Source organism: Panthera leo (genome assembly GCF_018350215.1).
Source record: "Panthera leo isolate Ple1 chromosome Y unlocalized genomic scaffold, P.leo_Ple1_pat1.1 chrY_random_Un_scaffold_79, whole genome shotgun sequence".
NCBI classification, from domain to species: domain Eukaryota; kingdom Metazoa; phylum Chordata; class Mammalia; order Carnivora; family Felidae; genus Panthera; species Panthera leo.
This window is the reverse complement of record NW_024962233.1, coordinates 219,530-246,196: the sequence shown is the minus strand read 5'-3', so window position 1 is coordinate 246,196 and position 26,667 is coordinate 219,530. Positions and strand designations below refer to the sequence as shown.

Sequence of the window (26,667 nt, the reverse complement as noted above, 5' to 3'; positions counted from 1 at the left end):
AAAATAAAAACCTTCTGCATACCAAAGAAAACAATTAACAAATTACAAGACAATGTATTGAATGGCACAATAACATCACTGCAGATGACATAACTGATAATGGGTTAGTATTCACAACATGTAAAGAACTGATACAACTCAGCATCCAGAAAATAATCCAATTTAAAAATAGGCAGAAACCTTGGACAGATATTTCTCCTAAGAGGACATCCATATGGCCAACAGACACGTGAAAAGATGCTCAGTATCATAGATCATCAAGAGAAATACAAATCGAAACTACAATGATATATCACCTCAAAACAGTCAATGGCTAAAATTAAAAAAAAAAAAAAACAACAGAAGAAAAAGCAGGTGCTGATAAAGATGCAGAGAAAGGGGAATTCTCTTACACTGGTGTAGCTACTTTGGAACACAGTAAGGAGATACCTCAGAAAGTCAAAAGTAGAACTACCCTATAATGCACCAATTTGGTACTTACCCCAAAATGCCAAAACACTAGCTCAAAGGGATACGTGCAGCCCTGTTTTTTGAAGCATTATTTGCAAAAGCCAAATTAAGGAAGTCACCCAAGTGTCCAGGGAAGCATAAAGAAGATGTGATACACGCACACAACCAGAAATCCTAAAAAAGAATAAAATCTTGCCATTTGCAACATGGATGGAGCTAGACAAATCCTGTATGATTTCACTCATTTGTGAAATTTGAGAAATAAAACAAACAAGTTAAAGAAAAAAAGCAAGAAACAGACTCTTAACTCTAGAGAACACACTGATGGTTTCCAGAGGACGGGTGGGTGCCTGTGGGAATCGGATATATAGGTGTTGGGAATTAAGGAGGGCATCTGGAAGAGCACTGGGTGTTGTGTGGAAGGGCTGACTTACTATACCGTCTACGTGAAACTAATATTCTAACGTATGTCAGCTATAACGGGATTAAAAGTTAAAATTTAATAAAAAATGGTTCAATAGATATTCACATGCAAAAGAATGAAAGTGGACATTTAACTCACACAAAAATTAAATTTAATTAAAACCAGAAAACAAAACAAAACAAAGAAGACAAATACACAAACAGAAACTCCTCAAAGGAAACAGGAAAAAAGCTTCAAGAGACTGGATTTGACAAAAAGCACGGGTAAAAGCAAAACAGACAAATGTTACTACATTAAACTTTTTTGTGCATCACGGGATAAAATCAAGAGTTGAAAAGCATGCTACAGAATGAGAAAATATTTGTAAATCATATACATATAAGTCATTAATATCTCAGAGGTATAAATAATTCCCAAAATTAAACAACAAAAATATTAAATAACTCAAATTAAAAAAAAAGGCAAAGTGCTTGAGTACACATTTTTTCCAATATTGATATACGAACGGCCATAATGCACATAAATAGTTGTTCAAACTTATAAATTCTCATAGAATGCAAATCAAAATGATAATATCACTTTTTTGTCCTAGCAGAATATCTACTATAAAAATATAAATACTAATACTAATACTAAGACGACGACTGCTACTACTACTAACAATAATAATAATATCAAGAGAGAAAATAAGTTTTGCCAAATATGTGCAGAAACTGGTATTCTTCTGCACTGGTGGTGGACTGTAAAACTTAGAAAATTCTATGGAATACAGTATACTGGTTCCTCAAAAGAAAATTAAAATAAAATGACTCTATGATCCAGCACACCCACTTCTGGCCAAATGTCCAAACAATTAAGAGCGGAGCCTCAGAGATACTTGTATCTCTGTACAGGCATGTACACTCATATTCACAGCATCATTATTCACAACAGCCAAGAGGTGGAAGCAACCCAATGATCATCAGTGAATGAATGGATAAACAAAATGTGACATATTCATGTAATGGAATATTCAGCTGTAAATGAAAAAAAATCCTTTTACTTGCTCTGTAGCTATGTATTTTAATGAAATTTGAGGACATTATGCTAAGTGAATTACGCCAGTCACAAAAAGACACATACTTGAAATACTTATGGCTCTTCTTATATAAAGTACCAAAATTAGTCATATTCAACTAAAATAAAATAAAAATGTTATTTACCAAGGCTGGGGTATGAAGAAAACAGAGTCTTGTTAAAACAAATTTTCTATTTTTTGAAATGAAAAAGTTCTGCATATCTGTTGCACACAGTGTAGATATATTTAACATTACTGAACCATACACTTCAAAATGCTCATGATGGTAAAATTTTATGTTTTTTACCAAAACACAAAAAACATATTATTCTAACTACTGAACCAAAAAAAAAAAAAAAAAAAAAGAAGACTTCTTAAAAGGCATCAGAAAATTAAAGTGACATTAAAGTGAGAAAAAAAGTACCGTTTCTTTCATCTGGATTTCACTGATCTTTATCTTGAAGAGTTTGTGTTTGAATTCCTCATTACAAAAAAATACATCACCATCTTCCACATCTCTGCCCTTGGGACTTTTGATAAGAACTCTAGCTCTGCCACAAGCTAATGATTGTAGAGTTCTTCTAAGTTCTCTATCCTCTGAATGAGAAAAAAAAATGTTTAGCATTTTTATTACAGCACAGAGTTAAACAATTACAATCAATACTTACCTACTCCAGTAGCCACCTTAATTTCTTCTAAGCTGAACCGATTTCCTTCATTAAACATCAACAGCACCAATGTTTGGAAAAGGGTTACCTGGAGTTCTTTTTTGCCCTGTTAAAAGCAACATTCTATTAATTTCTTATAGAAAAATACCAATTTAATGATGATGTAGGTATGATTTTAGCTACCTAAAATCCTCGCTATTTATTATATTAAAATATTAATAGTAATTGAAACTTGAGTCCTGTTGAGGTCAAAATAGAGCTAAAAGTGGCAGACATTAACAGAAAAAAACAGCATTGGCTGTTTCCACAATAAATAAACATACTTTCCACTTTAGAACTAACAATACATTAGATATTTAAAACCCAGAAAAAATATTTGTGTTATCACCACTCATAATCAAGGTACTAAAAGTGGGTAAACAATTTCCCAGATGCTTCTTTCAGTCACTATTCACTGATAGTAACAATAAAGATTACAAAATTGTTCTCCTATTTGAGACCATTCCAAATATTAACTTTAAATTAATTAAATGTTAAAGGTGAAATCTGAAGTTTCAAGCATAAGGGGAAAACTCCATGACACTGGTCTTGACAACAACTTTTTGGATATGATACCAAAATATATGATTTGGCGTTTACGAACCCAAAGGATGAACACAGAGGAAGGGAAGGAAAAATAAGATCAAAACAGACAGGGAGACAAACCGTAAATACAGTTCTCTTAAATACACAGAACAAACTGAGGGTTTGTTTGTTGGGGGCAGTAGGGTGGGGGCATGGGCTAACTAGATGATGGATGGGCATTAAAGGTGGCAACTGTCAGGGTGAGCTATGGGTGTTATACGTAAGTGATCATTCACTGAATTCTACTCCTGAAACCAATACTATGCTATTTTAACTAACTTGAATTAAAATAAATTTCAGAAATAAATAAACAAAAAACAAACATATCATAGACCAGATCATAATGGAAGTTTTTGTGCAGGAAAGTAAATAAATTCATTCATTCTTCATTTCAAGAAAATAAAAGGTAACCTATAGAATGGCAGGAAATACTTGCAAACCCATCTATCTAATAAGGAGTAATATACAAATACATACAGTACTCATAACTACTCAACAGGAAAAAAAAATCCAAAATAAATCCAAATGAAAATAGGCATAGGGCCTGGATAGTCATTCTTCCAAAGAAGCTATGTGAATGACCAACTACATGAAAACTGTATAAAACATCATTAGTTAGGGAAATAGAAAATCCAAAAGGGAAGTTCCTCATAAAATTAAAAATGGAACTAACATGCAATTCAGCAATTTTACTTCTAAGGATATAGTTGAAAGAAAAAAATAAAATCACTACCTCAGAGAAATATGTGCACCTGCTGTTTTGCAGGACTGTTTACAGTAGCCATGACATGGAAACAACTTAAGTGTCAATGAACAGAAAAATGTATAGAGAAAATGTGATAGATTAGCTTACACAGACAGGTAAGATAGGTATGACAGACACACAGGTTAAGATCAGTATAGAGATATATAAATAGAGTTTAAAAAAATAATAATACAGAAACAATGGAATATTATTTATCAATAAAAAAGAGAGAATTACGCCATTTCTGACAACAAAGATGGATCTTGACAGCGTAACTGTAAGTGAAATAAGATACAGAAAAACAAACACCATCCCATGGAAAGGGAGAACTACAGACCAATTTCCCTGGTAAATATAAATGCAAAAATTCCCAAGATACTAGAAAACCAAATCCAACAACAGATTTAAAAAATTATTCACCACTAGCAAGTGAATTTATTCCTGGGCTGCAGGATTGGTTCAATACTCACAAATCAAGCAACGTGATAAAACATACTAATAAAAGGAATGACAGGAACAACATGATCCTTTAAGTAGGTGCAGAAAAAGCATCTGACAAAATACAGCACCCTTTTTTGACAAAAAAAAAAAACCCTCAAGAAAGTAAAAATAAAAGGAACACATATCAACATCATAAAAGACTAATATCCTCAATGGGGAAAACGAGACCTTTCCCCCTACAGTCAAGACCATGACAAGAATGTCCAGTCTCACTACTGCTGTTCAACACTGGGTTGGAAGTCCTAGCCTCATCAATCAGACAACAGAAAGAAATAAAAAGCATCAAAATCAGCAAGGAAGAACTCAAACCTTCACTCGTCTACTCTACATGGAAAAATCCAAAAGACTCCACCAAAAAACTGTTAGAACTGATACATGAATTCAGCAAAGCTGTAAGATATAAAATCAATGGACAGAAATCAATGGCATTACCACACACCGATAATGAAGCAGCAGGAAGAAAAATAAAGGAATGCCATTTATAATTGCACTAAAAACCATAAAATACCTAGGAATAAAATTAACTGAAGAGGTACAAGATCTGTATCTTTAAAACTATAGAAACTTTATGAAAGAAATTAAAGAAGACACAAAGAAATGGAAAAGGGTTCCATGCTCATGGATTGGAAGAAAAAATGCTACTAAAACGTCAATTCTATCCAAAGCAATCTACATATTCATAGAAGTCCCTATTGAAGTAGTATCAGCACACTTCACAGAGCTGTAACAAACAATTCTAAAATTTGTCTGGAACCAGGAAAGACTTCAAACAGCCAAAGTAATGTAAAAAAAATAAAGCTAAAGCTGGAGGCATCACAATTCTGGACATCAAGCTTTATTACAAAGTTGTAATTGTCAAGATAGTATGGTCCTGGCACAAAACCAGACACACAGATCAATGGAACAAAACAGAGAGCCCAGATGGAAGAACTGGAAGATGGTGATGTAGGAGGACACTGGGCTTACCTCGACCTGCTGATCACTTAGACTCCACCCACATCTGCTAAAATAACCCAGAAAACCACCAGAAGTCTAGCAGAATGGACTCTCTAGAGCCAAGTGTAGACAAGAGGCCCACGGAAAAGGGTAGGAAGGGCAGAGAGGCGGTGCGCGCTACACGGACTGGTGGGAAGGAGCCAGGGCAGTGGAGGGCAGCCCGCCTGGCAAGGTGAATCCACGAGTCTGGATTACAAAAGCGGAGGGGCTGGACTACGTGAGTTCTGACAGCCAGTGGCACTTAACATCTGGAATGTTAAAAGTCAACAGCTCTGCTCTCGGAGAGCAGGGAGGGTGAGAGGACACTGGGAGGGAGAGTTGTTGAGCCCCGGAAGACAGAGCTCAGCTCGGCCTGGGAACAAAGGGTGCTGGCAAGCGCCATCTGCCTCTCCCACCCCCCCCCCCCACCAGCTGAAATCCCAAAGGGAACCCAGTTCCTGTCACCGAACTTGCTTGCACCTGGCAAATGCCCAACACTGTGCTTTGGTGGATCCATCCCTCCAACGGGTCTGCCTGCCTGCCTCCCTCCCAGTGCTGCAAGGCCCCTCCCGCAGGAGACCACTGACAGCAAAGCGAGCTAAGCCTGCCCCTCCTGCCCCATGCACCTTGCGGATCCACCCCGGCTAATACACCAGATCCCACTGAAGCAGCACCACAAACCTGGCGTGTGCAAGTAGCCCCGACAGGGGCCACTCCACTCCACAGTGAGTCCTGCCCCTGGGAGAGGGGAAGATAAGGTACACACCAGTCTGACTGTGGCCCCTGGCGGTGGGCTGAGGTCAGACATCCGGTCTGACTGCGGCCCCGCCCACCAACACAAGTTACTCCACACAGCACACAGGGGAAGTGCCCTGCAGTTCTGTGCCAGTCCCGGGACTATCCAAAATGACAAAACGGAAGAACTCTCTTCAAAGGACTCCAGGAAGTAACGACAGCTAACGAATTTATCAAAACCAATTTAAGCTATATAAGTGAACAAGAATTTAGAGTAATAGTCATAAAATTAATCACTGGCCTTGAAAACAGCATAGACGACAGCAGAGAATCTATTGCTACAGAGATCAAGGGACTAAGAAATAGTCAGGAGGAGCTAAAAAATGCTCTAAATGAGGTGCAAAATACAATGGAGGCGACCACAGCTCGGATTGAAGAGGCAGAGGGGAGAATAGGTACATTAGAAGATAAAATTATGGAAAAAGAGGAAGCTGAGAAAAAGAGAGAGAAAAAAACCCAGGAGTATGAGGGGAGACTTAGAGAACTAAGTGATGCTATCAAACGTACCAATATCCATATAATAGGAATTCCAGAAGAGGAAGAGAGAGGAAAGAGGCTGAAGATGTACTTGCACAAATCACAGCTGAGAACTTCCCTTATCTGGGGAAAGAAAAAGGCACTGAAATCCAAGAGGCACAGAGAACTCTCTCCAGATGTAGCTTGAATCGATCTTTTGCACAACCTACCATAGCGAAACTGGCAAATGCAAGGGTAAACAGAAAATTCTGAGTGCAGCTAGGGATAAACTCTCTCTAACATATAAAGGGAGACCCATAAGACTAGTAGCAGACTTAGCTACTGAAACTTGGAAGGTCAGAAAGGAATGACAGGAAATCTGCAATGTGATGCAGAGACAAAATATGCCCTCGAGAATCCGTTATCAAGCAAGTCTGTCATTCAGAATAGAAGGAGAGAGAAAGACTTTCCCAAACAAACAAAAACTGAACGAATTCATCACCACTAAACCAGCCCTACAAGAGAGCCTAAGGGGGATTCTGTAAGTGAAATGTTGCAACGACCACAAAGTACCAGAGACATCACTACAAGCATGAGACTACAGACATCACAATGACTCTAAACCCCTATCTTTCTATAGTAACACTGAATGTAAATGGACTAAATGCTCCATACAAAAGTCATAGGGTATCAGAATGGATAAAAAAAAAAAGACCCATCTATTTGCTGTCTACAAGAGACTCATTTTAGGCCTGAGGACACCTTCAGATTGAAATGAGACTGAAAGATGGAGAACTAGCCTAGTACCAGAAGTCAAAAGAAAGGTGGAGTAGCCACACTTATATCAGACAAACTAGACTTTAAATGAAAGGCTGTAACAAGAGATGAAGAAGGGCATTATATAATAATTATAGGGTCTATCCATCAGGAAGAGCTAACAATTATAAATGTCTATGCACCAAATTCTGGAGCCCCCAAACATGTAAAACAATGAATCACAAACATAAGCAACCTTATTGATAAGAATGCGGTAATGGCAGGGGGCTTTAATACTCCACTTACAACAATGGATAGATCATCTAGACACAGGATCAATAAAGAAAGAAGGGTCCTTGACAGATATAGTTAGAACTCTGCATTCCAAACCAACAGAATATACTTTCTTCTCGAGTGCACATGGAACATTCTCCAAGATAGAGCACATACTGGGTCACAAAACAGCCCTTCATAAGTATAAAAGAATTGAGATCATACCAAGCACACTTTCAGACCACAGGCTATGAAACTTGACATCAACCACAGGAAAAAGTCTGGAAAACCACCAAAAGCATGGAGGTTAAGGAACACCCTAGTAAAGAATGAATGGGTCAACCAGGCAATTAGAGAAGGAACTGAAAAATATATGGAAACAAATGAAAATGAAAATACAACAATCCAAGCGCTTTGGGATGCAGCAAAGGCAGTCCTGAGAGGAAAATACATTGCAATCCAGGCCTATGTCAAGAAACAAGAAAATCCCAAATACATAATCTAACAGCACACCTAAAGGAACTAGAAGCAGAACAGCAAAGTCACCCCAAACCCAGCAGGAGAAGAGAAATAATAAAGACCAGAGCAGAAATAAATAATATAGAATCTCAAAACACTGTAGAGCCGATCAAGGCAACCAAGAGTTGGTTTTTGAAAAAATAAAATTGATAAACCTCTAGCCAGGCTTCTCAAAAAGAAAAGGGAGATGACCCAAATAGATAAAATCATGCATGACAATGGAATTATTACAACCAATCCCTCAGAAATACAAGCAATTATCAGGGAATACTATGACAAATTATATGCCAACAAACTGAACAACCTGGAAGAAATGGACAAATTCCTAAGCACCCATATGCTTCCAAAACTCAAACAGGAAGAAACAGAAACAGACCAATAAACAGTGAAGAAATTGAATCAGTCATCAAAAATCTCCCAACACGTAAGAGTTCTGGACCAGATGGCTTCCCTGGGGAACTCTACCAGACATTTAAGGCAGAGAAAATACCTATCCTTCTCAAGCTTTTCCAAAAAATAGAAAGGGAAGGAAAACTTCCAGACTTATTCTAGGAAGCCAGCATTACTTTGTTTCCTAAACCAGACAGAGACCAAGCAAAAAAAGAGAACACTAGGCCAATATCCCTGATGACTATGGATACCAGCAATTCGAATTCAACAGCATTTAAAGGGATTATTCAACAAGATACCAGCAAATTGAATTCAACAGCATTTAAAAGGATTATTCACCATGATCAAGTGGGATTCATTCCTGGGCTGCAGGGCTGGTTCAACGTTCTCAAGTCAACCAATGTGATACATGGGAGGGGGAGGGGGAGCGGGAGAGGGAGAGGGGGAGAGGGAGAGAGGAAGAGGGAGAGAGGGAGAGGGAGAGGGGGGAGAGGGAGAGGGAGAGGGAGAGGGAGAGGGAGAGAGGGAGAGGGAGAGGGATAGAGGGAGAGGGACAGGGAGAGGGAGAGGCAGAGGGAGAGGGGGAGAGGGAGAGGGAGAGGGAAAAAGGGAGAGGGAGAGGGAAAAAGGGAGAGGGAGAGGGAGAGGGAAAAAGGGAGAGGGAGAGGGAGAGGGAAAAAGGGAGAGGGAGAGGCAGAGGGAGAGGGAGAGGGAGAGGGAGAGGGAAAAAGGGAGAGGGAGAGGGAGAGGGAGAGGGAGAGGGAGAGGGAGAGGGAGAGACGGAGAGGGAAAAAGGGAGAGGGAGAGGGAAAAAGGGAGAGGGAGAGGGAGAGGGGAAAAAGGGAGAGGGAGAGGGAAAAAGGGAGAGGGAAAAAGGGAGAGGGAAAAAGGGAGAGGGAGAGGGAAAAAGGGAGAGGGAGAGGAAAAAAGGGAGAGGGAGAGGGAGAGGGAAAAAGGGAGAGGGAGAGGGAAAGGGAAAGGGAAAAAGGGAAAGGGAAAAAAGGGAAAGGGAAAGGGAAAAAGGGAAAGGGAAAAAGGGAAAGGGAAAGGAAAGGGAAAGGGAAAAAGGGAAAGGGAGAAAGGGAAAGGGAGAAAGGGAAAGGGAGAAAGGGAAAGGGAAAGGGAAAGGGAAAGGGAAAGGGAAAGGGAAAGGGAAAGGGAAAGGGAAAGGGAAAGGGAAAGGGAAGAAAAAAGAAAAGAAAAGAGGGGAGGGGAGGGGAGGGGAGGGGAGGGGAGAACCATATGATCCTGTCAATCGATGCAGAAAAAGCATTTGACAAAATTCAGCATCCTTTCTTAATACAAACCATCGGAAAAGTTGGGATAGAAGGAACATACTTAAACTTCATAAAAACCATTTATGAAAAGCCCTCAGCTAATATCATTCTCAGTGGGGAAACACTGAGAGCTCTCCCCCCTGGGAACAGGAACACAACACAGATGTTCACTCTCACCGCTGTTGTTCAACATAGCGTTGGAAGCTGTAGCATCAGCAATCCGACAACAAAAGGAAATCAAAGGCATCAAAATTGGCAAAGATGAAGTCAAGCTTTCACTTTTTGCAAATGACATGATATTCTACATGGAAAACCCGAGAGACTCCATCAAAAGTCTATTATAACTGATACATGAATTCAGCAAAGCTGCAGGATACATAATTAACGTGCAGAAATCAGTTGCATTCTAATACACTAGTAATGAAGCAACAGAACGACAAATAAAGAAACTGATCCCATTCACAATTGCACGAAGCATAAAATACCTAGGATTTTATATTATATTATATATATTATATAATATAATATTATATATTATATTATTATATAATATTATATATTATTATATATATATTATTTATTATATTTATATATTTATATATTATATATATATATTTATTTATAATATATAAATATATATTTATTTATAATATATAAATATATTATATATATATTTATATATTATATTATTATATTATATATATATATTATATATATATTTATATATTATATTATTATATTATATATAATATATAATATTATAATATTATAATATATAATATTATATATTATATTATAATATAATATATTTATATTATAAAAAACCTAACCAAAGATGTAAAAGATCTGTATGCTGAAAACTACAGAAAGCTTATGAAGGAAATTGAAGAAGATACAAAGAAATGGAAAAACATTCCGTGCTCATGGATTGGAATAATAAATACTGTCAAAATGTCAATACTACCCAAAGCAATCTACACATTCAATGCAATCCCAATCAAAATTGCCCCAGCATTCTTCTCAAAGCTAGAACAAAGGATCCTAAAAATGTATGGAACCACAGATGACCCCAAATAGCCAAAGTAATACTGAATAAGAAGACCAAGTGGGAGGCATCACAATCCCAGACTTTAGCCTCTGCTACAAGGCTATAATCATCAAGACAGTATGGTAGTGGCACAAAAGCAGACACATGGACTAATGGAATAGGATGTAGATTTCAGAATTGGACTCACAAAAGTATGGCCAACTAATCTTTGACGAAGCAGGAAAGAAGATCCAATGGAAAAAAGACAGTCTCTTTAACAAATGCTGCTGGGAGAACTGGACAGCAACACGCAGGAGAATGAAACTAGACCTGTTTCTTACTCCACTCACCAAAATAAACTCAAAATGGATAAAGGACCTGAATGTGAGACAGGAAACCATCAAAATCCTGGAGAAGAAAGCAGGAAAAAAAAACCAAAAACCTCTCTGACCTCAGCCCCAGCAATTTCTTACTTGACACACCCCCAAAGGCAAGGGAATTAAAAGCAAAAATGAACTACTGGGACCTCATGAAGATAAAAAGCTTCTGCACAGCAAAGGAAACAATCAACAAAACTAAAAGGCAACCAACGGAATGGGAAAAGATTATTGGCAAATGATATATCGGACAAAGGGTCAGTATCCAAAATCTATAAAGAACTCCCCAAACTCCACACCCAAAAAGCAAATAATACAGCGAAGAAATGGGAAGAAAACATCAGTAAGACACCTCTCTAAAGAAGACATCCAGATGGCCAACAGGCACATGAAAAGATGCTCAACGTTGCTCCTCATCAAGGAAATACAAATCAAAACTACACTGAGATACCACCTCATGCCAGTCAGACTGGCCAAAATGAACACATCAGGATACTATAGACGCTGGAGAGGATGTGGAAAAACGGGAACCCTCTTGCGCCGTTGGCTACAAACTGGTGGCAGCCACTCTGGAAAACAGTGTGGAGGTTCCTCACAAAATGAAAAAATAGATCTACCCCATGACCCAGCAATAGCACTGCTAGGAATTTACCCAAGGGATACAGGAGTGCTGATGCATAGGGGCAATTGTACCCCAATGTTTATAGTAGCACTTTCAACAATAGTCAAATTATGGAAAGAGCCTAAACGTCCATCAACTTATGAATGGATAAAGAAGATGTGGTTTACAGTGAAGAAATGGGCAGAAAACATGAATAGACACTTCTCTAAAGAAGACACCCGGATGGCCAACAGGCACATGAAAAGATGTTCAACGTCGCTCCTTATCAGGGAAATACAAATCAAAACCACACTCAGATACCACCTCACGCCAGTCAGAGTGGCCAAAATGAAGAAATCAGGAGACTATAGATGCTGGAGAGGATGTGGAGAAACAGGAACCCTCTTGCACTGTTGGTGGGAATGCAAATTGGTGCAGCCGCTCTGGAAAGCAGTGTGGAGGTTCCTCAGAACATTAAAAATAGACCTACCCTATGACCCAGCAAGAGCACTGCTAGGAATTTATCCAAGGGATACAGGAGTACTGATGCATAGGGGCACCTGTACCCCAATGTTTATAGCGGCACTCTCAACAATAGCCCAATTATGGAAAGAGCCTAAATGTCCATCAACTGATGAATGGATAAAGAAATTGTGGTTTATATACACAATGGAATACTACGTGGCAATGAGAAAAAATGAAATATGGCCTTTTGTAGCAACATGGATGGAACTGGAGAGTGTGATGCTAAGTGAAATAAGCCATACAGAGAAAGACAGATACCATATGGTTTCACTCTTATGTGGATCCTGAGAAACATAACAGAAACCCATGGGGGAGGGGAAGGAAAAAAAAAAAAAAGAGGTTAGAGTGGGAGAGAGCCAAAGCATAAGAGACTGTTAAAAACTGAGAACAAACTGAGGGTTGATGGGGGGTGGGAGGGAGGGCAGGGTGGGAGGGAGGGCAGGGTGGGTGATGGGTATTGAGGAGGGCACCTTTTGGGATGAGCACTGGGTGTTGTATGGAAACCAATTTGACAGTAATTTTCATATATTAAAAAATAAAAAAATAAAAAATAAAAACAAAAAAAAAAGAAGATGTGGTTTATATACACAATGGAATACTACATGGCAATGAGAAAGAATGAAATACGGCCTTTTGTAGCAACATGGATGGAACTGAAGAGTGTCATGGTAAGTGAAATAAGCCATACGGAGAAAGACAGATACCATATGTTTCCACTCTTATGTGGATCCTGAGAAACTTACAGAAGACCATGGGGGAGGGAAGGAAAAAAAAAGTAGAGAGAGAGGGAGCCAAACCATAAGAGACTCTTAACAACTGCGAACAAACTGATGGTTGATGGGGGATGGGAGGGAGGGAAGGGTAGGTGATGGGTATTGAGGAGTACACCTGTTGGGATGAACACCGGGTGTTGTATGGAAACCAATTTGACAATACATTTCATACTTAAAAAAAATAGAGAACCCATAAATCAACCTACAAATGTTATGGCCAACTGATCTTTGGAACAGCAGGAGAGAATATCCGAAGTAAAAAGACAGTGCCTTAAGCAAATGGTGACTGGAAAACTGGACAGTGACATGTAGAACAATGAGCCTACACCATGTTCTCATACCACACACAAAAATGAATTCAAACTGGATGAAACACCTAAATGTAAGACAGGAGACCCTCAAAATCCTAGAGGAGAAAATAGGAAACAACCCCTTTTTGTTTGGCTGCAGAAACTTCTTACTGGTCATCGCCAGAGGCAAGGGAAATAAAAGCAAAAATGAACTACTGGGACCTCATCAAGATAAAAGCCTTCTGCGCAGCAAAGTAAACAATCAACAAAATTAAAAGGCAACTAATGGCAGGGTGAACACCTGGGTGGCTCAGATGGTTAAGCATCCTCCTCCTGGTTTCAGCACAGGTCATGATCTTGCAATTGGTTTGTGAGATCAAGCCCCAAATTGGGCTCTGTGCTGACAGCATGGAGCCGGCTTGGGACCCTCTCCTCTCTTTCTCTGCCCCTTCTCTGCTCTTTCTCTCTCCGCCCTCTCTCAAGATACATAAATAATCAGTTTTAAAAGAGGCAACCAACAGAATGGGGGGATAGTTGCAGATGACATATCAGATAAAGAGACAGTATCCAAAATCCATAAAGAAATTATCAAACTCAACACCCAAAAAACACATAATCCAATAAAGAAATGGACAAAAGACATGAATGGACACTTTTTTAAAGAAAACACCCAGATGGATAACACACACATGAAAAAACATTCCACAATATGCATCATCAGGGAAATACAAATCAAAACCACACTGAGATACCATCTCACCTATCAGAATGGCTAAAATGAACAACTCAGGAAACAACAGATGTAGGTGAGGATGCAGAGAAAGGGGAACCTTTTTGCACTGATGGTGGGAATACAAACTGATGTAGCCACTGTGTAAAACAGTATGGAGGTTCCTCAAATAAATAAAAATAGAATTACCCTACAACCCAGCAACTTCACTACTGGGTATTTATCCAAAGGATACAAAAATGCTGATCTCAAGGAGCATGTGAGCCACAATGTTTATGACAAGTGCTATCAACAATAGCCAAATTATGGAAGGAGCCCAAATGTCCATCAAGTGACATTAACATTAAAACAGACGTTGTATATATGTATACATATGTATACACACACACACACACACACACACGCGCGCGCGCGCACACACACACAATGGAACACTCCTTTGTGATGCAGAAAAAAGAATGAAGTCTTGCCATTTGCCACAACTGGGATGCAACTGGTGTGTATTATGTTAAGCTAAATAAGTCAGTCAGAGAAAGATAAATACTGTATGATTTCACTTACATGTGAAACAAAACAAGGAAACATAGAGAAGGAAAAAGAAAAATAAGATAAAAACACGGAGGAAAACCGTAAGAGACTCTCAGATACAGAGAACAAAACTGAGGGTTGCTGCAGGGGTGTTGTTTGGGGGAATTATCTAAATGGGTGATGGGAAATGAGGAGCACACTTGTTGGGATGGGCATTTACATTAATATTAATTGATGGATCACTAAATTCTACTCCTGAAATCATTATTACATTATAGGTTAACTTACTTAGATTTAAATAAAATTTAAAAATTAAAAAAAATAATTAAAAAAATTTTTAATTAAAAAAAGAAAAAATACTCTATGATCTCGTAATGTTTTCCATGGTACACACCATTCTCAGAGCACGGTCCGTGTCCTACTAATTTCCCAACACTGAGCCTTTTTGCCCATATATGCTAACAGCTGAAGTTTTCAGTACACCTAGCTGAGCTGCCTGGTGAGGGTCTCCCCATGCCAAAACAAACCAGTGGAGTCTGTAAAAGAGGAAACTGCTTAGTCTAATGTGTAGGTAGTAATTCAAGGAATCAAGAATTATGACTAATACAGTGAACATTACACCATGAAAAGCTACTAAACAAAGCTCCAATAACTGATGTGAAAGAAATGAACTCTAAGACAAAGAATTCAGAATAATCCTGAACTATTAGAGAAGTTCACTGAACTACAAAAACATCCTGAAAGACAACAAAAGAAAATTAAGAAAACAATACATGAAACACATATGTTCAACAAAAATACAGAAACCATTAAAGAGAAAAAACAAATTCTCCAGTGGCATAACACAATGACTGATTGAATTATTCAGATTAGAGCTTCAACAGCCATCTCATCACACAGAATAGAGAATCAATGATCTAGGATTATAGGAATCCCAGAAAGAGAGGAGAGAGACACTGGGACAGAAAGTATATTTAAGGAATACGAGCTGAAAACTTCCTACACTGTGCAAGAGATATGTACATCCAGACCCAAAGAATCCCAAATAGGTTGAACCTTTTCAGGACTATAGTAAGATTCATTGTAGTTACATTATCAAATTTCAAAAATAAAGAGAGTTTTGAAACCAACAAGAGAAAAATAACTCATAATATCTAAATGAGCCCAAAAAAGAATACGAGAATTCTCACCAAGATTTTGAAAGCCAGGAGAGAGTGGCATGATATACACAAAGTAGTGAAATAAACTTTCAACCAAAATGCTATTAGTAGCAAAGTTATTCCTTTTAATAAGGAGGACATAAAGATCTTCCTGAACAAAAGCAGAAGTGGTTCATCACCACTGGATCTACGTTATATGAAATTCTAAATGGTGTTCTTCAATCCCAAATAAAACATGCCAATTAATATCATGAAAACATAAGAATTTACGATATGTCCTGGTAATTGAAAATACTTTACCAAAGAAAATCCTCTAATATTGTAATGACAGTGCTTAATTCAGCATTCTAAAATAAAGTTCACAAACATGAATATTAAAAATAATCAAGATGTATTAATTTGTTATTGAATACACATGTAAATTGTAACTATTAATAATCCAAATGTGAGGGGAGAGAGCTAAAAGTATAAAATTACTATCAATATGTTATCAATATGTTATCAGTTTAATACACAATGGTAAACACCACATGGTGACCACCAAGGAAAAACATGTAGCAGATAGATAAGGCATTAGGATAAGGAATGAAAGCACCACTAAAAGAATTTGTCAAACACAAAGGGCATGCAAGAAGGAAAGATCTGTAAAACATTTGGAAAACAATGAAATGGCAATACTAAGTCCTTATCAATCACTAATTACTTTACACTTACTTAAAAAACTAAGTCTCCAAACAAGCGATAATTATAATCAATATATAAACAATATAATCAATATAATGTATAATCAATAATAACAGAGAGGCGAAAAAATAAGATCCAATGATATGCTGGATACCAAAATACATTTTAGCTTTCACAGCATATACAGAATGAGAGATAAAAGACATAAAAAGATATTTCAAGCAAATGGTGACCAAAAGAAAGCAGGGTAGCTCTATTTATTTTAGACAAAATACACGTTAGGCCAAAAATGGACAGAGAGACAAAATGTTATACAACGATGGGCCAATCAATCAAGAATGTAACAGTTTAAAATATATATGCAGTCAACATTGGAGCATCTAAGTCTATTAAGCAAACAGTGACAGAACTAAAAGGAGAAATAAGTACAACACAGTAATAGTTAAGAACTTTCTTTTCATACACTGTTTTCAAAACAGAGAGTTCATCCAGACAGAAAATCAATTAGGAGACAGATTTGAAAAACAAAACAAAACAAAACAAAACAAAACAAAACAAACGAAACTACTGAGTTAAGCATACAAAGAATCTTTTCTAGGACAGATCATGCATGCCATAAAAATAATTCTAAAACTGCAAAAAGACACAAATTATACCAACTCTCTTTTCTGACCACAATGGTATCAAATTAGAAATCAGTGGCAAAAGAAAAATTCACAAATACACGGGAATTGAATGACACAACCCTGACTAACTAATGGATTAAAAACTAAAAAGGAGAGAGACATTTTTAAATTACTCGAGACAAATGATAGTGGAAACAAATGTAACAAAACTAAAAGGGCTGTACCTAAAACAGAAGTTAGAGGGAACTTAATGGCAATAAATGTCTACATTAAGTAGTATCTCAAGTTAACCTAATATTACACTGGAAGAAAGCAGAAAAACCAAAACTAAGACCAAGTTAGCAGGAAATAATGGATATCAGAGCAGAAATACATGAAAGAGAATGAAAAAAAAAATTAAGTAACATTAGCAAAACAAAAAGTTGGTCCTTTGAAAAAATAAAACTGACAAACCTCTTATACACTAACAAAGAAAGAGAGAGAACACAAAATTATAGAGAAGACATTGCAACAGATACCACAGAAATACAAAGAATCACAGAGACATCTACGAACAATCATACACCAAGACATTGGACGACCTGTAAGAATTAACTGAATTTCTAGAAATATACAGCTTACCACCAAAGAAACATAAAGCAACAAAAACTTGAACAGACCGAACTAGTGGTAAGGACATTGAATAGCTAACCAAAAACCTATCTACAAAGAAAATCCAAAACCTAACGACTTCACAAGAGGAAAACTATCCAAAGAATTAGTGCCAATTATTCTCAAACTTCTCAAACTCAAACTCTCATCTTCTCAAAAGAACTGAAGGTGAGGAAACATTACCAAACTCATTTCACTAGGCCAACGTTCTTACCTTTATAATAACAACAAAGTTACAGGCCAATAGCCCTTGAATATGTGTGCAAAATTTCTCAGCTAAATACCAGGTAACTGAATTTTTAACAGCTTCTTAAAAAGATTTCCCATGATAAAATGGGATTCATCCCTGGATTGCAAAGAGGAGTCAACATATGGAAATCGATCAGTGTCACACATCCCATTAACAGAATCAAAGATGCAAATCACATGATCACCTCTAACAGCTGGGAAAAAAAAAAAGCACTTGAAAATAGTTAACATCCATTCCTGATAGAACTTTTAACAAAGTGGGCTGAGGGGGAACATACCTCAACATAATAAAAGCCACAAAGGAGAAGCCCATAGTCAACATTTAACTCTACAGTTAGATGTCAGACTATAAACTTTAACTGGTTTCAACGGCCAGCTTATTTATTATATCTTGATTCCCTCCAGTTTCCCCCACCAATTTTCTTTTCTTCCTGCTTCAAATTCAGATATTTCCATTCCTCCAACTTTAAGCCCTCTATGTTAAACAATTTTTTATGTTTTATAATTTTTGAGAGACAGCAAGTGCATGCGCAAGAGGGGGAGGGGCACAGACAGAGACAGAGAATCTGAAGCAGGCTCCAGGCTCTGTCTGAGCTGTCACCACAGAGCCCAACGTGGGGTTTGAACTCACAAACTGTGAGATCAGGACCTGAGCCAAAGTCAGGCGTTTAACCAACTGAGCCGCCCAGAAGCCCCAAAGGCCTTTACTTTTTGTTACCCCAGTCTTCTCCATTCCCTTTTATCCCCCATTCTCCAGTTATGTCTTTCTCTCTAATGTTTTTCCATGCTCTTCAGACTTTGGTCCAAAACAGGAATAGATCCAGCTTTTGTGGCATGTGAATCTTACACAATTTAGAAACCACTCTCAAAGAAAATGATGAAATTTCAAAGTTATACAGCTAAGTAAATATATATTGAAACAGGTAAATTATATTTATGGCTGAAAAAATAACATATGGTGATTATGTATCAGGATCATGATTGTAGCTGATTATAACTATAATTTGCATTTACTGCTAAGTACTGACTAAACTTTTTTATATTGTTTTTCTTTTCCATATATCAATACATCATCAAGCTTTCAAGAAAGGTACTATTTCCTTTCAAATGTATTCAAACAAACCAGAATGTAGAAACAATTTTTAACACCTACATTCATATTATTATATATTAATAATATCATGTATTATTCAGGTTATACTGAATGCAGATTTCCATAGATATGGATATACTAATTAGGAGTTCCATCAAAAACTGCACTAGTTCCCTTTCCTCCCAACCCTTGCTTATCTTGGGATGAAACTTTGAAGAAGGTAATGTGACGACTTATATATGCAACAACCTCTGCCCTACACCAAGACAGGGAGAGAAGCAAATACTTTCCCATGAAAATTATTACTCCTTGATAACAGTCTCCAGGAGAACAGTAAGAGTCAGAAATCTTAAAATTCTGGAACATCTCCATAATCACAGTCTAAATCCTTGCTTCTGAAATATAAAAGGTAACTAATTCCACACAGGTAATACTCTAGGTATACAGACATCATTTAAGTCTTAAGACAGACTTATTCTTTGATCTAGTCTAAGCAAAATGTGTTTAAAAAGCTCTAACCATGCAGAAAGTTATTTACATTTTATCTACAGTGCCATAACTGAGTTTATTCAATCTTTTAGAAGGCAATCTTTCCAACACCCTCTGAACACACCGGCTCCCTATGGATTCCCTTTGTGTTTCCACAGATGGATGTCCATTCCCGTATTATGACATCTGTCTTATAATCGGTCATTTTGATGCAGTACATTTCCTAAAGTTCCCAGAGACAGAATAGATGGAAATTATATTTTTATGACTTTGTGTGCCTGATATAGGACAATTTCATGTATATATCCGAATAATTATTTTCTTAAGCACATAAATTGCACCTGGACATCATTTTCCTTAGAGAACTGAAGACAATGTAATCATATTCAAGTTCCTGCTACTGAGCAATCAGATGCCTTGTAGCCTCCAGTCATACATTCTATGAGTTTTAGTTTCTCACTCTCTCAAGGCTTTACAAATTTTTCTGCGTCTCTTATCTAAGATTTCATGACAATATACTTTGATGGGGTCTAGTTTATCTTTTTTTAAATTAAAATACCAGAGTAAATCTTTTGCAATGTATAAATCATATTCAATTCTCAACATTTTTATTCAACTGTTTCTTTGATTAATCTTTATTTCAAATACTTCATTTTCTCTATTCTTCTTTTCTCCTATCAAATATGGCTTCCTATTGAGAGCTTCTAATTTCTCATTGTTTTAAAAGAAAAAAAAAAGCTCAATCATAACTTGATTTAATCTTAGGAACCCAAATCAAAATGTTAGAGAAAGGCATCCTCAGAAATTTTTGGAAAAAAAAAAAAAAAAAGGTACTTGGAGTCAACAGTGATATGGTGCAATGAATATTTCTATAGGAAATTTCTAGAAAAAATGAATATTATTTACTATATTCCAAGGGGCATCATTTATATCATGGTAATGAAAAATAGGCTCTAGAACTACTTTCCCTATTGCTCTTAGAATTTCGCTGTTTACTACTCATACATATTCTTTCAGATGAACTTAAAAAAAATGTTAAGGTTTTATTGATACCAATATAGTTCACAAATTTGGTTAAGATTACATGAACTTCCAAAGTAATTAAGAAGAGCTGATTCTTTTACATCATTAGAATATTGTGTCAAATGCTCTACAATGATGAACGGTATTTTCCTAGTAAAGAGTCAAATGTGTGTAATTTTCTATATAAGACAAAAACAAACACAGAACAAAACCATCATTTACATTTTTTTACTGGGAAAATGTAACTCTTCTGAAAAAAATAATGTATTCACAAAATTATAAAGTAAAAATACATGTGGAATTCAAGTGGAACACTGAGGAATTTTAGGGACTTGAAACTAGTCTACATAATACATGTCATAATACCTTGTCCAAACCCATAAAATGCCAACCTTGAACACTAAAATAATCTATGGGATTTCAGAAATAATTATGCATCAATGGAATACTAACAACTGTAATAAATGTACTGCTCTGGTTGGAGTTGTTCATAATGAGGGACCCTGCACCTTCTGTTCAATTTTGCTATGATTCTAACCCTGTTCAATTAAAGAGAATGTATGTGCTGTCTACGCTAGAATCTTTTTTAATAGGGGGTGAGGTGCACCTGGGTAGCTTAGTCAATTAGGAATCCGACTATTGATTTTGGGTCAGGTCATGATCACAAGGTTGGTTAGGAGATGAATCTCCACATAAGGCTCTTTGCTGGGCATGGAGCCTGCTTAAGATTCTTTCCCTTCTTCTCTGTCTGCCCTTCTCCTTCTTGCTCTTTCTCTTTCTCTGTCTTTGTCTCTCTCTCTCTCTCTCTCTCTCTCTCTCTCTCTCTCTCTCTCCCTCCCTCCCTCTCTGTCCTCTCTCTAAAAAAGAATCTTTCTTATGAAACGAGGAGCTGTTTTGAAAATATGCTTTCTCAGGATGGCCCGGGTAGCTCAGTTAGGCATCGGGTTTATGCTGAAGTCATCACCGTGGCACATCAGTGTGAGCCCAGCACTGGGCTCTCTGCTGTCACCACAGAACCCACTTTCGATCCTCTTCCCCCCTCTCCCTCTCCCTCGCCCTCTCCCTCTGCCCCTCCCCTGCTTGTTCTCTCCTCCATCTCTCTCAAAATAAGTCAACTTAAAAACAGATAGAAAATATGCACTCTCAAAAATCAAAGCCAAAACATACGTGCCTAATCACAAGAAAACTGTTTCTGTGTGGTATTATCAGCATTTAACTACTCAGGAAAATATAGTCTTTCATGATTCCCTTTTCAATTGTATTACAAACAATGCTTACTGTTCTCTAATTGGGGATTTTTGCCCCTGAAGATCATTTGAAATATTAAGAAGAATTATAACAGAGAACAATTAAAAACGGTATCTTCATAGTTTAATTAGCATAGATGCTCATGATGAATCCATTAGAGGGATAAAAAGAAGTAGCAGTGTGACATGTACACTAGTAATCTCAGTAAATAATCAGTAAAATGAGACAAAACTAAGTGTTACATGTTTGCATCATCACATAAAACAACATGGTTGTATATAAACTTGTTTATTCATTTCAGGATTCTGAAGTGAAAGGACTGAGATTATTTTTTTTTAATTTTTAACTACAGCTCTGTACTATTTCACTTGTTCTACTGGCATATACTGAGTTTTCCACGTGTGTTAAGGGCCAAAAGTAATAAAGAATTCACACATATACATGAAAAATTAGTTATGATTAGTTATTATCTTGCTTCAATTCCTCCAGTAACATTAAATACTCAGGTGTAGCCTGAGGATTTAAATCATTTCGGCCCAACTTTACCTTGGGAGAATCAAGTGAATCTCATGTTATTGTAGAGAACCATAAGCATCTAATTGTCATTACATAAACATAAACATGTGTTTCTTTCCCTCTGCTTGTATCAAACTTTAGTTATTACCTTTCAGCAAGGCCACCCCCAAACTGGCAGAGGCAGGATTAAAAACAAAACCTCTTTTCTCATCCATTAATACTTTGATCACGGAGGCGCCATACTGAAGTTCGACACTAAGGAACAGGTTCAGTCTCTTCTTTGAATGCTGACTAAAACATGTTGGACATACTTATGTATAGATTGTCAGTGCCTGGGCCATCTATGAAAAAACTAAGTCACACAGTAAAGTGCATATGAGGATGTATAACTTCTTGTGGCTGCTGTAACAACTTACCACACACATCGTGGTTTAAAAAAGACACAAATAATGTATTTTCTCCAAGCCTCAAGGCCAGAAATTCACATCAGCATCCTTGGGTAAGAATCAAGGTGTAGCAGGACTTTAGTCTCTTCAGAGGGTTCAGAATATCTTCTAGCCTCAGGTTCTATCTTTACATCGCCCTTCTCTTTCTCTTTCTTTTCTCTGTCTCTCTGTCTCTGGGGTGGGGGGGGCAAAGGGGCGGGCACCCTGTATGTGGATTTCTGTGTATAAGCTTGCCAAGCCTCTCTCTCATAAGGAAAGTTGATATGGATTTTAGGGCCCATCATATAGTCCAGGATGAGTTCCTCAGCTCAAGGTCTTTCACCACATCTGCAAAAACCTTCTTCAAAATATAGAAACGTTAGTTCCAAAGCATAGTAAGTTTACGGACTTATCTTTGGGGCCCAATTTTCAACCTACAACACAGGGTAAGAGTCAAAGCCGCTGGATACGAGGAGACATCCAGCCAATTCCTGTGTCATTATTTCAGAAGTTCCAACAATGGATGCCACTAGACACAAAGGGAGTTCATTGCCTATTATATCCCAACAGCTCCTTACACACTAGACATCAAGAAATGATCTCTGGGATATCAGTCTACATTTTTCTTCTGTGCTTCATTTATGCCATCGCATCAGAATGTTACTGTGTTTCTCTATTCCACACAATCCAGGAGCTTTTGTACTGGTCTTTTTTCTTTTTCAATCTTGAGAAATAGTTTTAATAAAACAGTTCACTCAACTATGTCATAACAACATCACACCATTGCCTCAAACTCAGTGCATGCGTCCATTAGCTATGTGAGTCCCGGGTGGTTAACATCCCAGGGCTCTAATGATGACTGATTGGGATTCTGAGACATCAGAGATCAAACAATGTGCACTGGTATCACAGAGATAAAAATGGCAAGTACTATGTTTTAAAAATTCACTTATACACAAATGATTGATCTGTCAGCATACTCATAATGCATAAACACACCATTATTCAACAAATGAGCTTTCTCCATAAAGTATGTATTAAAAATATATTTTATCAGGGACCATGGGTGGTTCGGTTGGTTAAGTGTCATCTGACTCCTGATCTCACTGTTTTTAGGACAGAGACCCACATCTAGCTCTGCATTGAAAGCAAAGAGCCTGCTTGGGATTCCCTCTCCTCCTCTTATCCTCTGCCCCTCTTCCCATTCGTGCTCTCTGTCTCTCTGTCTCTGTCTCTGTCTCTGTCTCTCTCTCTCTGTGTGTGTCTCTCTCTCTCTCTCAAAATAAATAAAATTTAAAGTAAATATTCTTTATCAAGGTAAAATTGTTATAACTTAGAAGTCTAAGTAAAATGCTATCTTAAAGATCATTTGCTTGCCTTTTTAAATTCACCTCTAAGAACACAACGTCCAAGAGTTGACTGCCACTGAAGTTTCCGGCCACTGTGTCTGCTTAAGTAGAAATTCTTGAAATTTTTCTGAAGTCTTTCCATCTGGAGGAAAGAAATAAAGAAAAATTGATATACTGTATACCAATTAAAGTCCTACTTGCAGCCCTAGAATATTATATTTAAAAACATATGTCATGACCATGCATGGTTTCCCCAAGGGTATGTAACACATTTCTGTGGAGAAAAGACTGGGTGGGGGCCAAAAAGACTTCTGAAACAAGGAAACAACCTCTGTTGATTCTTCTAGTTCAACTGTAGTGCATTCAGTAACTTACAGGAAATCCACCAATATGGCAATACAATTATACAAATTAAATAAATCCATGGAGAAAGAAAGTAAAGATAATAGCAACTGAGGTGCCACCAGGTCCCGGTAAGAGGAACAACCAACAGGATGGGTAATTGATTTATGGAGAAGAGAAAGCTAAAACCAAAGCTGTATGGTAAGAAAGCTAAAAACCGCTAGCAGTTGGAGAGGGGTTTCCATGATTACTAAGTGGAGCAATCAATAGATACTGAGTGATTTGTTGATGACTTTTTCTATCATATGTTTATGTGGTACATGAGTAAATATTTTTACTGATACACAGTAAGAGAAATAGAAGTCAATACCAGTAAATGCAAAGCATAAAAGCAAAAGGAAGCCAGGCTGGTCGATTCAAAATCTACAACTGACTACATGAAAAAGACAGACTATTTAAACTATGAACTACTGAATTATTTAACACTGAACTATTTTACCTGTGTGCCCCCCTAAAAACTGTATGACTACATTTCAAAACAGAGAACATTAAGGAGACATTTATATGAACGTAAAGTATGGCCTAAAGACTTATTAAAGAGTAAAGGCTGGGGTGCCTGGGTGTCTGGGTGTCTCAGTCAGTGAAGTGTTGACTTTGGCCAGGGTCCTGATCTCATGGTTCGTGAGGTCGAGCCAAGCATTGGGCTCTGTGAGGACAGCTCAGAGCCTGGAGCCTGCTTCAGATTCTGTGTCTCTCTTTCTGCCCCTCCCCTACTCATGCTCTGTCTGTGTCTCTGTCTCTGTCTCAAAAATAATAAACATTAAAAACTTTTACAAAAAAATTAAAAAAGATTAAAAGGTACTTGAAAATTAATCTACTATATAATATAATAATGTAAACAGTGAATTTCTTACATCTGGGGGTAACTGGATCTCCTTAGGGATATAGGTTGGCCAAAAACTCATCGTCAGAATATTCACAGTTAAATCAATGTTTCCTGGTATATTTTGGTTCTTCGTATACTGCAAAAACGTAGTGATGTAATGAATGTAAGAATTTTAAAACTCTTACATAGCTATAACTCTATATTAGAAATGCATTACTAAAATTAATCTGAGTAATAAATTACTCATTGAAAATACAACCTGCATTTAAATGAAACAGACATTTTCATTTTAATAAAATGCTTGAAAAGAACCAAGAACGTGCAGTCTGGTTGCCTCAATTAATTAAACATAGAATTAAGCTTCCACTGTATTTTCTAAAAAATCCATCTTACCTCAAATGATCTGAAGAAAATTATGAAAAAGATACACACAGAGTCAAAAATACTGAAACTAAAATGTACATAGCAAAGCAATGGAAAGCCAAGTAAGAGTAAAAAAAAAAATAAAAATGGTTACTCAAAATATGTTGTATACAGTTCTTTAAATATGCGGTGGGAAGGTTATAAAAGTATGAACTTTCTTTCAAAAAACACAAAAAGTGGAGTCTTATTTAAACTTCCTTTAATATGTCTCTAATGTAAGTATAAATCTTAAGGGAACCAAACCATTCAAGAACTTTATACTACATTAAAAAATCTCTTAGGCTAGGAATACCTGTTTTAACTGAATCATGATATCTTTGGAAAGCTCCATATCTTTAAACATTCCTTGAAGTTTATTAGTGAAAGCAGTTCCACATTCTGTAAAATATTTAAAACAACCAATTATAGGTGGCATTGGAGAACACCACCAAGCAGGGAACTACAAGAGTCCTTTTCCCTGAAATAAACACTGATAAATCTTGGGAAAGTGTCAAGAATATGCCTCATCAAAGTTCTAAGAGATAGCCAAAGGTTCTTATCAACCAAGTGAATATTTAACCAGAATATAGTACATATGGTATTTTACCTCAGTCAAATTCTACCCATTTTCCTGTTCAAAAAAAATCCTGTACATGACTGTTTGTGCTTCTACTGTGAGTTCCTGGTTCCCAACGAATCATGTTTGGACTGGATTTAGGTAACCTAGAGTAACTGACTCAACTCTTATCTGTGTGAGCATCCA

General features: G+C 37.1%; 1 protein-coding gene across 2 annotated transcripts in view; it reads right to left on the bottom strand.

The window, feature by feature from the left end:
• LOC122212836 (cullin-4B-like) overlaps positions 1–26,667 on the bottom strand; it is a 140,352-nt gene that overhangs the window by 32,225 nt on the left and 81,460 nt on the right. For both annotated transcript variants that reach the window (XM_042926810.1, XM_042926811.1), the window contains 5 exons: positions 26,218–26,303; positions 25,531–25,638; positions 24,303–24,416; positions 2,600–2,705; positions 2,356–2,528 (listed from right to left, as the gene is read on the bottom strand). In XM_042926810.1, the coding sequence (XP_042782744.1) occupies positions 2,356–2,528; positions 2,600–2,705; positions 24,303–24,416; positions 25,531–25,638; positions 26,218–26,303 (587 nt within the window). The remainder of the gene's footprint in view (positions 1–2,355; positions 2,529–2,599; positions 2,706–24,302; positions 24,417–25,530; positions 25,639–26,217; positions 26,304–26,667) is intronic.